The sequence below is a fragment of the Setaria italica genome, chromosome VIII, assembly GCF_000263155.2.
Source record: "Setaria italica strain Yugu1 chromosome VIII, Setaria_italica_v2.0, whole genome shotgun sequence".
Classification (NCBI taxonomy): domain Eukaryota; kingdom Viridiplantae; phylum Streptophyta; class Magnoliopsida; order Poales; family Poaceae; genus Setaria; species Setaria italica.
The window spans coordinates 19119159-19135213 of NC_028457.1; the positions used below are offsets into that span (position 1 = coordinate 19119159).

General features: G+C 52.3%; 1 protein-coding gene across 1 annotated transcript; it reads left to right on the forward strand.

Annotated features, from left to right (window-relative positions):
- Positions 1 to 595: 595 nt before the first annotated feature.
- LOC101759697 lies at positions 596 to 2029 on the forward strand. The gene is made up of 4 exons (XM_004980391.1): positions 596 to 798; positions 851 to 911; positions 1001 to 1440; positions 1681 to 2029. Exons 1-4 carry the CDS (start codon positions 596 to 598, stop codon positions 2027 to 2029), a joined length of 1053 nt encoding a protein of 350 aa, XP_004980448.1.
- The last annotated feature ends 14026 nt before the right edge of the window (positions 2030 to 16055 follow it).

A 16055-nucleotide genomic window follows, 5' to 3' on the forward strand; every position in this document is an offset into this window, starting at 1 on the left:
GCTTGGCTTCATCATCTCCGAGCGCGGCATCAAAGCCAATCCAGAGAAGATATCGGCCATCACTAGCATAGGACCGATCCAGAACCTAAAGGGAGTATAACACGTCACATGATGCCTTGCGGCCCTGAGCCGCTTCATCTCACGCCTCGGCAAACAAGGACTCCCCCTCTACCGACTCCTGAAGAAGACCGACCACTTCGCGTGGACCACCGAGCCTCAGGAGGTGCTTGACCGGCTCAAGCAAATCTTGATGAAGGCCCTGATCCTGGTCCCGCCGACCGACAAGGAACCACTCCTGCTCTACATCGCAGCTACCACACAGGTGGTAAGCACCGCCTTGGTGGTGGAGCAAGAGGAGGAAGGGCTTACCCTCAAGGTGCAGCGCCCGGTGTACTTCATTAGCGAGGTCTTGTCCGACTCCAAGACCCGTTACCCCCAAATCCAAAAGCTCCTATACGCGGTCCTCATCATGAAGAGGAAACTGTGCCACTACTTCAGCTCTCACCCTGTGACAGTCGTATGATCCTTCCCCCTCGGAGAGGTGATCCAAAACCAGGACGCGACGGGAAGAATTGTGAAGTGGGCACTCGAGCTCATGGACCAAGGCATCCCCTACGTCTCCGGAACAGCCATTAAGTCTCAGGTGTTCACCGACTTCATCGCGGAATGGATAGAGGTCCAGACACCATCGACGCTGGTGGAGCAGAAGTACTGGACGATGTACTTCGACGGGTCACTGATGAAAACTGGTGCCGGAGCAGGCCTGGTCTGCATCTCCCTCCTCGGCGTGAGCTTAAGGTATATGGTCCGCCTCCATTTTCCCGCATCTAACAATATCGCCGAATACGAGGTTCTCGTCAATGGGCTCCGCATCGGCATCGAGCTGGGCATCTGACGGCTTAACATCCAAGGTGAGTTGCAGCCAGTCGTCGACCAAGTCATGAAGGAGTCAAGCTGTCATGACCCCAAGATGACGGTGTACTACCACACAGTCTGCTAGCTCGAGGACAAGTTCGACTGTCTTGAGCTCAACCACATCGCAAGATGCTTCAATGAGGCAGCCGACGAACTGGCAAAGGCAGCATCTGGCCGGAGGCCAGTCTATGTCGGCGTCTTTGTCAGTAACTTGCATAAGCCCTTGGTCCGCTATGAAGAGCTGGGAGAGGCCGGCAACAAGCCACCTGTCCCAGACCTGGAGGCTGACCCCTCTGACCCCGAGGTCATGGAGATCGACGCAGACCCGGCAGAAAGGGCCGACCCTCTACCTGACTGGAGAGCTCCGTACCTCGACTACCTCATCCGTAAGTCACTCCCTACGGACAAGACGGAAGCGCAAAGGATTGTCCGTCACGCCAAGTCCTTCGTCATCATCAACCAAGAGCTCTACAAGCAAAGCCATACCAGGATCCTACAACGCTGCATCCCCTTCGAGCAAGGAAGGTCGCTGCTTCAGGACATCCACGCCGGGGCCTGCGGTCACCATGCCGCACCAAGAACCCTCAACGGGAACGCTTTCCGACAAGGTTTCTACTGGCCGACGACAGTCGCCGACGCCACTCGCGTGGTACGCACCTGCGAGGGATGTCAATTCTACGCCCGACATACTCATCTGCCTGCCCAAGCACTCCAGACCATCCCCATCACGTGGCCCTTCGTGGTCTGGGGTCTGGACCTTGTTAGGCCCTTCAAGAAAGCACCTGGGAGCTTCACCCACCTACTCATCGCCGTCGACAAATTCACGAAGTGGATTGAGGCTCGACCAATCGCGCAGATCAAATCCGAGCAAGTGGTGAAATTCTTCACCAACATCACTCATTGCTTCGGAATCCCCAACTCCATCATCATGGACAATGGCACGCAATTCACCGGGAAAAAATTCCTCAGTTTCTGCGATGATCACCACATCCGTGTGGACTGGTCGGCCATGGCACATCCCTGTACGAACGGACAAGTTGAGCAGGCCAACGGCAGGATACTCCAGGGTCTCAAGCCATGGATCTTCAACCGCCTAAACAAGTTCGGCGGCTGATGGGTTGCGAAACTCCCCGCGGTCCTATGGAGCCTGAGGATGACCCCCAGCAGGGCAACCGGCTTCACCCCTTTCTTCATGATCTATGGGTCCGAGGCGATCCTCCCCACTGACTTGGAATACGTGTCACCGAGGGTCAGGGCATACGATGAACAAGGGAACCAAACGTCGCTCGCGAATGCGCAAGACCAACTAGATGAAGCACGAGACGTGGCCCTGCTACACTCGGCTAAGTACCAACAAGCCTTGCGACGGTACCACAGCCATAAGTTACGGGGCCGGGCCCTCAACGTTGGTGACTTGGTGCTCCACCTCATCCAGAGCAAGAAGGGTCGGCACAAGCTGACCCCGTCGTGGGAAGGTCCTTTTGTCGTTGCGCAAGTACTGCGACCAGGCACGTACAAACTAGCGACCCCCGATGGGCAAATCCTCACCAACACTTGGAACATCGAACAGCTAAGTCACTTCTACCCCTAATTGTCATTTCTAAAGTTATGTATAAACTTCTACTATTTGTCTATGGAAAAAGTTGTTTCGGGTTGCTTTCGCTAAAGTTTTCTTCCAAGCTTAGGGATATCCGACCCTGGCTCTCACCCAGGGTCGAATATCCCTTGGGGGTTGTCAAGGGCTCTGGCCCAAGACACTTGGCGTCTTCTCAAAACACCACTTTTTTCCAAACCGACCCTCTTCCTAAACATTTGGGCACGGGAGGAGAAGAGTGGGCGAACGACGCTCGGGCAAGACCGATCAGACTGTGAGAAACCTACGCCTCCGACAGCTACGGTGCCTTTGCTCATCAGCGCTTCCCAACCCGTCCGACTCGCATTCTGATATTTCCGAACCCATAACATAAAAAGAGGATCGAAAACCTTTTTTGAAAAGTGTATAAACAAAAAGGCCTCTCCGACCATCGCAAAAACAAGATTAAGTTTACTTAATTCATTACATTTTTTGTGGGCACCTTTGCCCGATATAGCATCTCCTCAAGGATGCTCAAGCGGGACGGCCTCCTCCTCCAAGAGCCGCGCCAAGGCCTCCGCAGGAGCAGCCACCAACGCATCGACCTCATCCAGCACGGCATCAGTATAGCCGGAGGTGTAGCCGTCGCTCATCAGCTGGAAGTTGAGGCCGGCTTAGTGGGAGCTGAAGACGCCAAAGGCCCGCTTCACACCGATGCGGAGCGCGTCCCGAGCAACCTCGCCCGCCCACCGGTATGTCCCGAGGACATGAGCCTCCAGCAAGCTCGCCCCCTCCTCCTGAACGACTCCGAGGTCTTCACAGACCATACCAACAGCGCTCCACAGGTTGGTGAGCTTGACGTGCTCCTCATCAGCGGTGGCTCTCAATCGGGCAAGGTTGCCATCAAGGCCTGCTCAAACCACAAGAAAAAATCAAGATCAGCGGTATGCGCCGGGACAAGCAAGAGGAAAAAGGACGATGAAGTCCTTACCATCGGCGCGGGCTCGCTGCTCGTATTCTCGGACAAGCCCTTGGGACACCGCGGCATGAAGCCCCTGCACTTGCCCATGGAGCTGGCTGACCTCTTCCACAAGATCAGCCACTACCCGCTCGGCCTCGACCTTCTGACCGACCTTGATGTCGCGTTCCTGCTGAGCCGCGTCACGCTCTTGGCAGGCCGCGTCGCGCTCCTACCGAGCCGCATGGCGCTCGCGTCGGATGCGCTTGATGGTCTTCTGAAGGGCTTCGTGCTCCTTTTTAACCTGGGCAAGCTCCTCAGCATCTTGGCGGGCCTTCTTGATGGTGACCCGGAGCTTGTCCTCTGCCCTCCTGGCGCCCGCCTGCACCTCCTTCTCCTATGCGTGCTGGTGAGCCACCATCTTACCAAGGGCGGTGGCAGCCTGGTGGGCAGCGGTGAGCTGTCCAGTCAGCTCCCTGTTCTGCCGCACCTCCTCGGAAGGTGTTCCCAGACCCCCCCTCCTCGACTGCAGTTCTGGAGGGCCTACCGGATGATCTGCGCTTGAAACTCGTTTGGAGAAAAAGGAGCAGAGAAGGGAAAAATGACCGCCAAAAAGAACACCATACCTGACTGGCAGGGGCGACGACGTCGCGCAGCCTTCCCACCATAGAGGACAGGGTGGCATGAACGTCTTCGAGCCCGCCTTGCACCTCCAGCCACCTCTCCTGCTCCTCGACATCATCAAGGTTGAAGAGGGGCTTCTCCGGGTCTCCACGGGAGGCCCAACACACGGTCGGTCCTCCCCACACATTGGGATCATGTCCAGACCTGACGATGGTGCGGGAGGACTCCCCAACCAATGTCGATGGCCTCTCGACTGATGCCGATGGTCCTTCCAGAGCGGGGACCACCGTCTCTGTCTCCGCCCCCGAGGCAGGAGCCGCCTTCTCCACCTCCACCGCCGGAGTAGATGCCGCCATCACCTCCACCGCCGTCGCCTCCGTCTCCACTCCCGGCATCTCAGGTACGGACACCTCCCCCACCGGCTCTTCCTTCGTCGCGTCATCAATGAATATCACCTCGGTGGATGGAGGAATCCGAGGCGCAACATCCTCTCCTGCCGAGTTAGCTGCAAGGGCGGAAGAGGAAGAAGGGTTGGCCACCTGCTCTCCTCCCGACCCCGGCGTCCTCTCCTTAGTCGCTGCCTCGGATGCTGTCCCCACAGGGGGTGCCACGGCCTCACCAACAGCGCCGCCGCCCACTTGCGGCAGAGCCCAGGTTGGTCCCATAGAGGCGGCCGACAACCTAAGCGCTTTCTTCGGCGCCGGCGGTGGCATGGCACCACGCGTAATGCTGCAAGACGATGGTACGGGGATGGCGACTGTTCTTCAACTCCGGCGCGCCAAAGCCCGACGCTGACCCCAGGACGTTGGATAGTGGTCGCTTGCCACTATCCCTCTGCTCGTGCAACACAGGCAGAGGAATGGGGGTCGGCCCCGCCGACACCTGAGATGCGCCCCTCGCTGACTCCTGGGGCGCGGCTTCTAGGTCCTGCGGGGTCGGGCCCTGGATGGCTGACCTGCCCGGTGCACCCTCCGCGGCCAATTGAGGATGCAGCTCCTAGATGATGAGCGGGCCTGGCGCGAAGGCCGGGACATAGTCCTCAGCAGCGAGCTGGTCCCTGACCACGCTGCTCTCAAGCTCTTCCGCCAACAACCGGTCAAGCCAGTTGGACCCCTCCTCGTCGTCGTCGTCATCCTCATCCTCATCCTCATCATCATCATTCTCGTCCGACATTGCACCTGGGCCCCTCCGCTGCCTTCGGAAGTCCACCACGGCTTTTTTCTTCTTCCTCGCCGCGTCCTTGTCCTTCATCCTCTTCTGCGCTTCGGCAGTGAGGCCGTTCCACATCCTCCGCTCCGCGTCCTCTGGCAACGGTGGTTGGGAGCATATGGCGAGGTTTAAATTGCCCTGCAGATTTAAAAACCCCTCGTCAAGACGATAAACTAGGAAAATGCAGGAAAAAAGAACGAGAATGCGAGTTTCTCACCAGCTCGACGAAGTCCTCATTCGGACGCATCGGAAGGTGCCTCGACACCGGGAACACGACATCCTTGTCACCCAATGCCTCCCGGACGCGCTGCTCGATCTCGGCATCAGCAATCCCCTCTGTCGAGAGGACGGTGCCGTCGATCGGTGCTCCAGGAACCATCTCGTCGAGCAAGCAGGCCCACAGCATCAACGGCGCCACCCTCCAGGCGTGGTACGCCCCGACAACCCTGGCCCTAGTCAGGCCATGGTTCTTCAGATGGTTGATGGCCTAGAGGAGCTCCCGGATCTGCTTCTTCTCCTTCTCGACAGGACTATAAAACCACGTCACCGGCACTTCCTCGATAGTGCGGCCGGTGTACTCTATAAAGAACGACTGCTCCATCTAGAAAGGAAGCGAGAAAGCTGAAGGCAAGCGCGGGGCGAAACCAGCGAGGAAACCTCTTTCGCTTTATAAGGGGCGCGCGGCAAATGAAAGACGACCCGATCGCATTTACTGCGACGTCAAGTACATCCCATCACCCCCACTATTTCAGAAAACCATGCGCACGATCCCATTCTAATCGCAGGGTACATCACGCCCCCTCACCCCACGCGCCCGAAATTATCTGCCGCTTCGCCTCCCGGAGGTCATGCGCACAAACATCTCCCACAGGCGGCCCAAGGCCCGCTTCAGGTAAAAAAGGGATACAAAGCTGAAAATGCTCTTACAGCCCATTACAATCCAGGGGTTTGAAGGTTGGCCCTCCTGAGGGTTCGATTGCCACCCCAGGACACTTCCCGAGCAAGGGGTGAGACAGGACGGGTCCGCTAGCAGCCTCTACCCTAGCGAACGAAAGCCAAGGGCATCCCGACCTCACGTTCGAGTCCCAACTAGCGATTAAGTTCATGGTGTTTCCCCAAAGAAAGGCAACGAGCCCCCAGATCCAGTCCAATGGATCCAGGAACTATATGAACTAGCCGTCCGGAACCAGGAGTACGCCACCAGCTTGGCCCAAGCCGGACCCCCCCTAACGGGGATCGGGACTCCACTCGAACTAACCCGTTAGTAGCTCACCAAGCACTGTGGTTCGTCCGACGAGGATAACCCGGCACGGCTCAACCCCTCCGTCCCATCGAACAGATGCTTGAGGGGCGACGATTGAAAGACAATCTGACCTCTTGATCGGTCCCCTGTAGTGCGCTGGGGCTCGGGGGCTGGAATCACAAGAAAAACGACCACGCGTGTGGTCACGATCGGTCATCAGGACAAAATGATAAGCGGGATGATGAAAATTTCCCCAAACCGTATCATCCTCGGAGCGCTCTGCCTGCCCGAGACCCCCGACAAACACTCTGCCGGGAGCCAGTCATAGCCTCTGAAGGAGCACCTTGCTTCCCCAAAGGCTCGGGGGCTACTGTCAGGGAGGAATATTAATGACCTCTTTACGCTCCCTAATCAACGACCGTAAGGGCTAGGGCCCACCTCCGGCACCCGTAATCTCCACCGACCAAACACACCCTAGAGGTACCTCGCTCCACCTCACCCGTCCCCAAGGGCACGGGGTTGGACGCGCCCGACCCCCCAAGGCCTCGCCTTATCTTGTCCGAGGGAGTTCCACCTCGCCCGACCTCGAGCGCAAGGGGTCGGACGCGCCCGACCCCTCGAAGCAGAGTTCCGCCTCGCCCGACCCCGAGCGCAATGGGTCGGATGCGCCCGAACCCTCGAGGCCTCACCTCAACTCGTCCAAGGGAGTTCCACCTCGCCCGACCCCGAGTGCAAGGGGTCAGATGCGCCCGACCCCTCGAAATGGGGCTCCACCTCGCCTGAACGAATGTGCAAACCGCCACACGAAAGCACGAGCCTCGTGGGTCCCCTAGAGCTCACCAAAACATAACTGATGGGACGCACATGCTCTAGGATACGGTTCTAACATGTGGAGAGGCACCTGCTTTCCTCAACGTGACCTGTTGGAATATCAGACTGCATCATGCTACGACGGCAATACGGGGCTACGGCTGAACCGCCTTATCCCTCTGCGACACCTATCATAGGGTACTCATCGCCCATACCGTCTAGCAAAGAAGGGCAAATCGCCTATTTTCCTACGTAGCCTAGCAAGAAGTGCACATCAAACCGCTTCGCTCGGTCAGAAAGTGTTCAGCCGCCTCCCACCACTTACACGGCTACGGTGGCTAGTCGTCACAACCAACTTGTGCAGCTACAGTGGTCAGCCGCCATATGTGACTCGCGTGCTCGGCTACAGTGGCCGACCGCTGAATCATCGATGGGACCCAACGGCAACCACCCTTTCCCAGTAGCAGTACCGACAAGATGCAGAGACAAGAAAGGAAGACGATGTCTCCAGTAGCTCCTCCCGCTTTCTTGTTTTAATTTTTTACCTTTCTTACTCCTAGCTCATTTTGTAACCCCAGTGTGTTCCTTACACTATAAATGGGGACCAGGGGCCCGGGGGGGGGGGGGGGGGACTCTCGGAGGCTCGAACAACGGAACAACACCGAATGCACACAACAGCTCTCGTAGAACCCTAATGCTCAAGACACTTTGGGCATCGGCAAACACTCACAGAGACCTGGGAACCAGCTTCCCTCTCTTGCCTGTTTATAGCGCCTACTACAAACTTGGTACGAGTAACACGAGCTACCTCCCACACTGGACATAGGGCTATTCCTGCCAAAACTAGTCTAATCCTGATGTCCTCCCATACAACCATCCGAGCCTAACGCGCAGAGAGAACAAATTTACTAATACGGTAGTCTCAACCCGTGATTCTTGACACCGACAGATTGACTCCTCAAAAAGTGAGAGTTGCATTCTTTTTGGGACCGAGGGAGTATTTAAGTTTCACTATATATATACACACACACATTATATATATATGGAATATATATGATATAGGTGTATCATGTTGAATGTCACACCTTCTTTGCCTTGAGGTGATTTCATGTGGGCGCTAAGACAATAATGTTTCAGTGCAAATTGGTAATCGTGTCCTCCTCAATGAAATTGCGTTTGAAACTACCTCTACAATGCAAAATTTCATGGTGTAGTTTCATATCCGCTACATGCAAGACACAAACTGTGTTGGTAACTATGCACTTAATGATTACATCTACATGAAACCCCTCTTAAGGGCAGTCCCAATGGTGTATTGATGATGATTTCTATCCTCATTAAATGACAAGCCACGTAGGCAAAATGGTGACATGGCAAACGTAATTAATGAAGAAAGAGAGCAAAAATCCTAGAAACAGTATGGATACCAGGTGCTAAACTTTAGCAGTGTCACATCGAATGTTCGGATGCTAATTAGGAGGACTAAACATGAGCTAATTATAAAACTAATTGCAGAACCCTATGCTAATTTGGGAGATGAATCTATTAAGCCTAATTAATCCGTCATTAGCAAATGGGTACTGTAGCACCACGTTATCAAATCATGGACTACTTAGGCTTAATAGATTCATCTTGCGAATTAGACGTCATCTGTGTAATTAGTTTTGTAATTAACCTATATTTAATACTCCTAATTAGCATCCAAACATCCGATGTGACCGGTGCTAAATTTTAGTGGGGTGTAACTGCTACTGCTCGGCAGCAGCTGCAGCCCGCACACAGCACTGCAGCAGATGCTGCAGCACACACGCAGCAGGCTCAGCAGTGCAACAGCTGCTATAGATGATTTTTCTTGTGCTATGGAAACTGCGTCAGTTTCTTCCATCGGGACTACCCTTACCTCTCTCCTCATTAACTCACGGCCACATTTATCTGCAAGATGACGCTCCCTGGTGCACCATTTTGTCCTTGAGGGGATTTAGCACGCAAGTTGCAGCATGCATAATGCAGGTCTGCTGCTCGACTAGGACTGACGCAGGCATATAGTACTCAAAAACTCTGTTGACTAGCAACACTTTGGTGTGGCTCCTTGGAGCTCTGGCTCCTCCTGCTATTTCACTATTCACATAATGTACCAACACTGTGCATCGAAGCCTATTTTCTCTCTCCTCACCTTCTCCAACACAAACCATGCATACCGGTGGAGCCAAAATTGTGCAGGAGCCAGAGCACCAAACTGGACCTAACATTACACGGTGATGCAAAACATGACACGCCCCGATATGGTGATGGTGGACATGACACATCAGTATAAATTATGAGGATAGCTTTCGCATGCTTTCGTGCTAGCATATCATATACTCCTGACAACGACCAAGGGATGATGTAAGCAAAATGAGGTCATACAATGCAACATGGAATATGTAAGGACGCGTCATCCTGCTGCCGGTGGTCCTCTAAACGACATAGATCAAACACACGATGCTAGGACATAGATCAAACACGGCGCTAGATCAAACACTAGTTCTACCATTACATTAACCAGTCCTCGATGACATCATGCACAAGCAAAAGAAACGCGAAAGATAACGATAATTCATAGCTACATATAGATATACAAAGACTAAATTAGTCAACTATTCTCCGTTCGAACGCCGCAAGCTCATGGCGTAGCCTGTAGTCCTCGCTACAAAATAACGTATCTTCTCCGCAGCCATTAGGGAAGCCGCAGCCGCCTCCATCACAGGGGAATTCACCGCGACCCGGTGCAGGCGGCAGCGCAACGTTGTTCCATAGGATTCGCACCACAAGGTACACGACGTCCTCACGGCACTCCCGACAGATGAAGTTGTGGAGAATCTTTGGGCTGATGCTCCCGCTTGCCGCCGTTCCTTCTTCGCCCTCCAAGCGACGGATGTACATCTTGGCCATGTCGGCGGTGGCGGAGCCGCCAGCATTCCTGTACAGCATCAGAGCGTACAGATACACCGCCACATTGAGCCCGCCCGCGGCGACGCAGGAGAGCTGATCGAGGGACGGCTGATATCCCCTGAAGAAGTCTAGAATCCCTGTGAGCAAGGAGGCCTCCGGGTTCCCCACATCAAGCAGTAGACGGATTAGGGAGTAGTACCTACCCGGCTGGTTCCACTGCATCTCCTCCCAGCACCGTAGCAGAGCCACGCGTCGTCCGATGGCACGCTGGCCGCACACGCGGCGCATGACCGTGCAAGTCACCCGTAGCTTGCCGAGGTCCTCCATGATCTGGTCCGAGGTCGTAGCGAGGTGGATGGCGATCACAGTGAGCAGCTTCGTAGGGAGCGTTTCAAGCGACGGTTGTTGCCTGTTCGCCGCCATGAAAACGCTCGCTGGAGCGACGGAGGAGACTAAGATGGAAGGAAATCGAAGGAGGCACGGTGGAAAGAGGCGACGAGACGCGCGATGGTGCAATGGCGGCCAAAGGTGGGGGCCGGGCATAAGGGCATAAGGGCGTGTGCGTGGGTGGAACTGACACTGCATTAAATAGGCACCCCTCAAAAGAGGTGACAGCTACGTTGGGAACCGGCGCGAGCAGCCGCTGTACTCCTTGGTAAAAGGGCGGCTCTTCATGGGAACCACGCGATCGACTAGCATGGCTGGGGAGTTGCAGGGCCTAGGCGCAAAGTAGGGACAGATAATCACTCAAAGGACAGCGTGCCACGCATCGGGCAGTTCTATGGTTGCATGATGACTTGTTCAAGTGCTACACCTACTACTAACAAGCCAATTAATCTGCTGCCGCAGCATCAGAAGCTGCAGCACATCATCAAAAGTGCTAACATGGCACCCTAATTAATGTGCATGAAACCTCTATGAAAAGTTATGTACAAGGCCCTTTAAAATAAAAAGGTCATCCAAAATAGAACCATAGAAATAAACCGGCCGATTTGCATGGCAACAGAAAGGAATTATAGATCAAACAAGGATTCCACGGTTTTCTCATTACTAGATCATTACATAGGATCGGACATATAGATAAATAAGAACTAATTATTATACTAATAACAGCGCCCGCTGCTGCTACTCTCGCCTCCTCCCTTCTGGTGATCCTTCAGATGAGCTGCCGCCGCCTTCTCTTCCCGTTTCCTCCAGGCATCCCGACGCCGGCGACGTACCATCTCCAGCGCCCTCCTCCATGCGGTGTCCTCCTCCTTGGCCTCATCTTGGAGGGAGAACTCGCAGTCGCATTTGAGCAGGAAGTCGTTCATGTCCTCCACCGCTTTGGTGCGGTCACGCCAGTCCTCCGCTTCCTGCTCAGCCGTCTCCAACGAGTTCAAGATGGCCGAATGCACTGGATCAAAATGATGAACCTCCTATTTCTATTACACCGTCGTCTCCCTGTCGGGATCATCCTCGAGGTTTAACTTGAGGTACTCCAAGTCGGACGACGACTACGGCGGAGGTGACGATGGCGGTGGACGCGTCGGGTGGCGAGGCGACGACAACGGCGGAGGTGTCGGGGAGCGAGGCGAGGACAGCGGTGGAGGCGTCAGCGGGTGAGTTGCGGGGAGGAGGGGTTCAGCATCGCCCACGTAGTTGGCAACCAGCGAGGCATTGCGATGAGGGTTGGTTGTTTTTTGATGAAGCAGGAGTAGGGGGCCGAGGGATACGCTGCCCTTAGGCAATGGTGGGGGTGTTATATATATACTCCCTCCATCGCATTTTAATTGTTGCTCAGGACCCATCGTCTTCGGCTCCTGACCGATGAGCCGTTGACACGGGCGGCCCACACGCAATGACCAATTAATGTTCGTCATGTAGTGTTGCCACCCGGGACAGATAATCACTCAAAGTAATAAATTCCTTCAAAATTACCGAAATAAGGTGATAGCTCAATGGTTTGTCCGCTGCTCTGGACCTTGTAGGCTTCGGTTCGTTTCAGGGTTGCAACACATTTTTTCTGCATTTTCTTTCAATTTATATTCCTTCATTTTTAAATTTACAAGTTTTTTAGTACAAAACTTTTGCCAATTTAGGTTTATACAATTCCAATATATATTTCCTTATGTCCTAGCACAATGTGCATGAGTGGATATGCTATCACAAAAACAAAGGTAATATAAGTGTATATCACTAGCTTGGTTTATCACAATGCAAATACAAATCCAAAGATAAGTGTATCTTGGTGTCATGAACTCAAACCTAGGTAATAAAGATGTCAACCTGCAAAAAGATGTTTTGTGCGATAAATATGTCCTTGAGGAGATCGATTACCAATTTGCACCGAAACATTATCTTAGCCCCCACATGAAATCACCTCAAGGAAAAGGAGGTGTGACATTGAACATGATACATCACCTATACGATATGCCATATATATGATACACATTTGACCATAATAGATTCCAACTTGCCTATTCATATGCCCCTGTTACCTTAGACACATTCGAAAAAGGTTCGTTCATTCTATAGAAAGTAATTATTGAAGATATGAAAAAATGTTAATACAAGGGGTCGGGTAATACAATGTAAATGAAACCACGTGAAAAGAAAAAGTTTTTCGAGAAATTGGAAAAAAGAATCACCTTATTTGGACAACAAATGCGAAAATTTCATGGTGTAGTAGTTTCATATGCACTACATGCAAGACACAAACTGTGTTGGTAACTATGCATACATGGTTTCATCTAGATGAAATCCCTCTTACCTCTCACCTCATTAACTCACTGCCACATCATCACAAATTTTGACATGGCACCCTAATTAACCTGCATGAAACCTCTATGAAACTCACACTGGGATTAGCCAAGTGACAGGGGGAGTACACTTTTAGGTTAATCCCAATGGAGAGTTTCATTTTGATGTTTCCAAGATAACCACATAAGCAACATGAAAATGAAATTGTGTTTGAAACTACCTCTACAATGCAAAATTTCATAGTGTAGTTTCATATGCACTACATGCAAGACACAAACTATATTGGTAACTGTGCGTACATGGTTTCATCAAAAATGCTGACATGGCACCCTAATTAATGTGCATGAAACCTTTATGAAACCTGCACTGGGATTAGTCTTGGAAACAAAATCTACTCATTGTCCCCTACCACTCCTGGATGCGTCTCGTCTGCAGGTTGACTCGTGTCACTGCCGAGTGGGCCCATTACCTACTAGGCCCACACGTCAGTGATATCTGGCCTACATAACTACCAAATGCGTCTGCTTTGGGAACCGCCATGGGGGGGCGGAGTTTCCTGAATGCGCACAGTGCACTCAGTTCAGAGCGAACAAGAAGGGAAGCTGCCCATTTTTGGTTTCCGCTTTGACCCCTACGGTTGACATGGGGGTCCCACCTGTTCATCTCAATCACATCCCATCGAGACCCTTCCATTCCAGTTCCCTTCCGCTCTGAACTCCACACAACTCTCCACTCGCACTTTTAATGGCCGTGTTCGGACTTTTAATAATTAGACCCTTTCGCACAAGCTGGTAATACATTGTATTGGACATTGATCATCATTAACGACATTTGTCTAGTTCCAATGATCACAACGACATTTTCTCCCAGCACTGGAGAAATGACAGGCGCGATCACCGCACGCACGGAGCATGAGCCTACAGGTTGCCCGTAGTCTGTGGAGGCCCTCCAAGGGGTTGCCCGTAGTCTACAGAGGTCCTCGAAGGGGTAGTCGATCCGTAGGGCATATAACGTACCGCATCAATAATGATTTTTTAGTTACCACTTTCACCAGAGCGGCTAACATGCGGGTCCCACCTGCGATAAAAAATACCAGGCACAAAAAAGCAATAACTTCCCAACATGAACAAGCAAATGCGCCGCATCAATTCAATGAAGACCAGTCGGACATCGAATGTTTAGATACCAATAATTAGGATTATTAAACGTAGACTGGAGGGGTGTTTGGATCCCCGGGATAAACTTTAGCCCCTATCACATAGAATGTTTAGATACTAATCACGAGTATTAAACATAGAGTATTTACTAATTAGTCCTTTCTCATTAACCGATTGTTAACAACGATACATGGAATCTTATTTTGTGGGGAAGGTGCGAATGAGATTATGGACATGTGTGGCTCCTTGGCCAAGACATTTGAGTGTATATAACTGAGGAAAATAGAAGCTAGAATTTCGCATGGAGATTGGAGAAAAATAAGCAATGGAGGCGTCGAGGAACAAGGAGAAGAAGATGGAGCAGCTGGCGGCCAAGGCGGAGGCTAGGCCGATCAGGCTGCGTTTGCCAGGCCGATTGGCCTAGCCTCCTTTGGTGGCCACTGCCGCCCCCATTTGGATGGAGGTGAAGAGGTGCAATCCTCTTCCCAAATCTCGGGCAATGGGTCGTCATCGCAATTCTTGCAAGTTCATCATCTACTCAAGTGATGAGGCGGAGACACCCGAGTACCAGCTGTCGGTAGACTATGGAGTTCATAGCGACTGGGAGGACTACGACGAAGAAGAAGATTCCAACAGGTACTGGGATTGGGCCTCTTTTCGGAAGAAAAGAAAGGAGGAAAATGAACGCCGTCAAGGCAAGGGCAAAGAGAAAGTTCTAGGAGAAGACGACGGGCTAGAACCGGAGGAGCATGATCGTACGTGTTGTACCGCTTGCAGGAACAACATCCACTACCTCTTTTATGCCATTGATGACATCAAGCGTCAATTGCAAGCTCTGGATCGGAAGGTTGAAGTCGATTATCGCTGTCAAGTGGATGACTTCAAGTTCTTGCAGACGAAGGTGGGGAAGCTCTTCGGGATGTGCGGCAATATGAGGAAGAACATAACTAATGTCGAAGGAATTAGCGAGGGTTCCTTGGGCGAGGACTGCGAGAGGCGTCACTAGGAGCGTTCAGTTGTTTTTTTTCCAAAGTTTCAGTTTGGCATATCTTCCTTTCAGTCTTGAATTAATAGAATGTTATTATTTATTGACACTTGTATGTAATCTTTTATTATCATGTGTGTGCGCACGTGCACTTCCACTAGTTGGGAAAAAAATCAACGGATTTGGACAACAAATGCGAAATCTAAACACGTTTAACGTTTTCACAATTCGAAATCCTCCACCCCGTTTTCCATTTTGTTTTTATTTTTGCCAAAAATTAGGTTGGCGCTGGCATGCAGCCATTTACCGCCTATTCTTTCCTTTCCCTCCTCCAACTTTGTTCCCGAATGCTCGCGCGAAGAGCTGGACCCACTATGAAAAGTACTCTACGCTTTTAGAAACAAAATCTACTCATTGTCCCTTGCCAATCCTGTCACTACCGAGTGGGCCCATTCGCCACTAGGCCTACACATCAATGATATCTGGCCTACATAACTGCCAGCGGCGTGGACTCCCACTTCCAGAGTTCGCTTATGGCCCCTTCTTCTCCGCCCCCTTTGAATGTGAAATCTATCTCCCGCAACACGTCCCATCGCAATCCCGCACGAGCGCCTTGCTCCCTCTGCTCCGCTTCCCTTCCCACCATGGCTCACTGCAAGAAGATGCACAACTCTAGTAGGCAGCTGCGTGACAAAGCCACCGGGCGATTCAAGAAGAAGGGACTTGGCACCTCCACCAAGGCTCGACCGAGGCGCTCGATCCCTAAGGAGGTGATGCAGGAAAATTAGATTTAGTATACAATATATTTCATTTCATGATTCGGTGACATGTTAAACTTTGCGATCTCATGGTAGGCGCGAGTAAGCAGACCGCGTGACCCAGTCCGAGCCCACCACATCTTCATCAAG

Coding starts and splice junctions, on each gene's coding strand:
- LOC101759697 (XM_004980391.1), top strand. CDS start 596: ATGGACCAAGGCATCCCCTACGTCTCCGGAACAGCCATTAAGTCTCAG. Junction 799..850: donor CTCCTCGGCGTGAGCTTAAG/GTATATGGTCCG, acceptor GCCGAATACGAG/GTTCTCGTCAATGGGCTCCG. Junction 912..1,000: donor CTGACGGCTTAACATCCAAG/GTGAGTTGCAGC, acceptor ACAGTCTGCTAG/CTCGAGGACAAGTTCGACTG.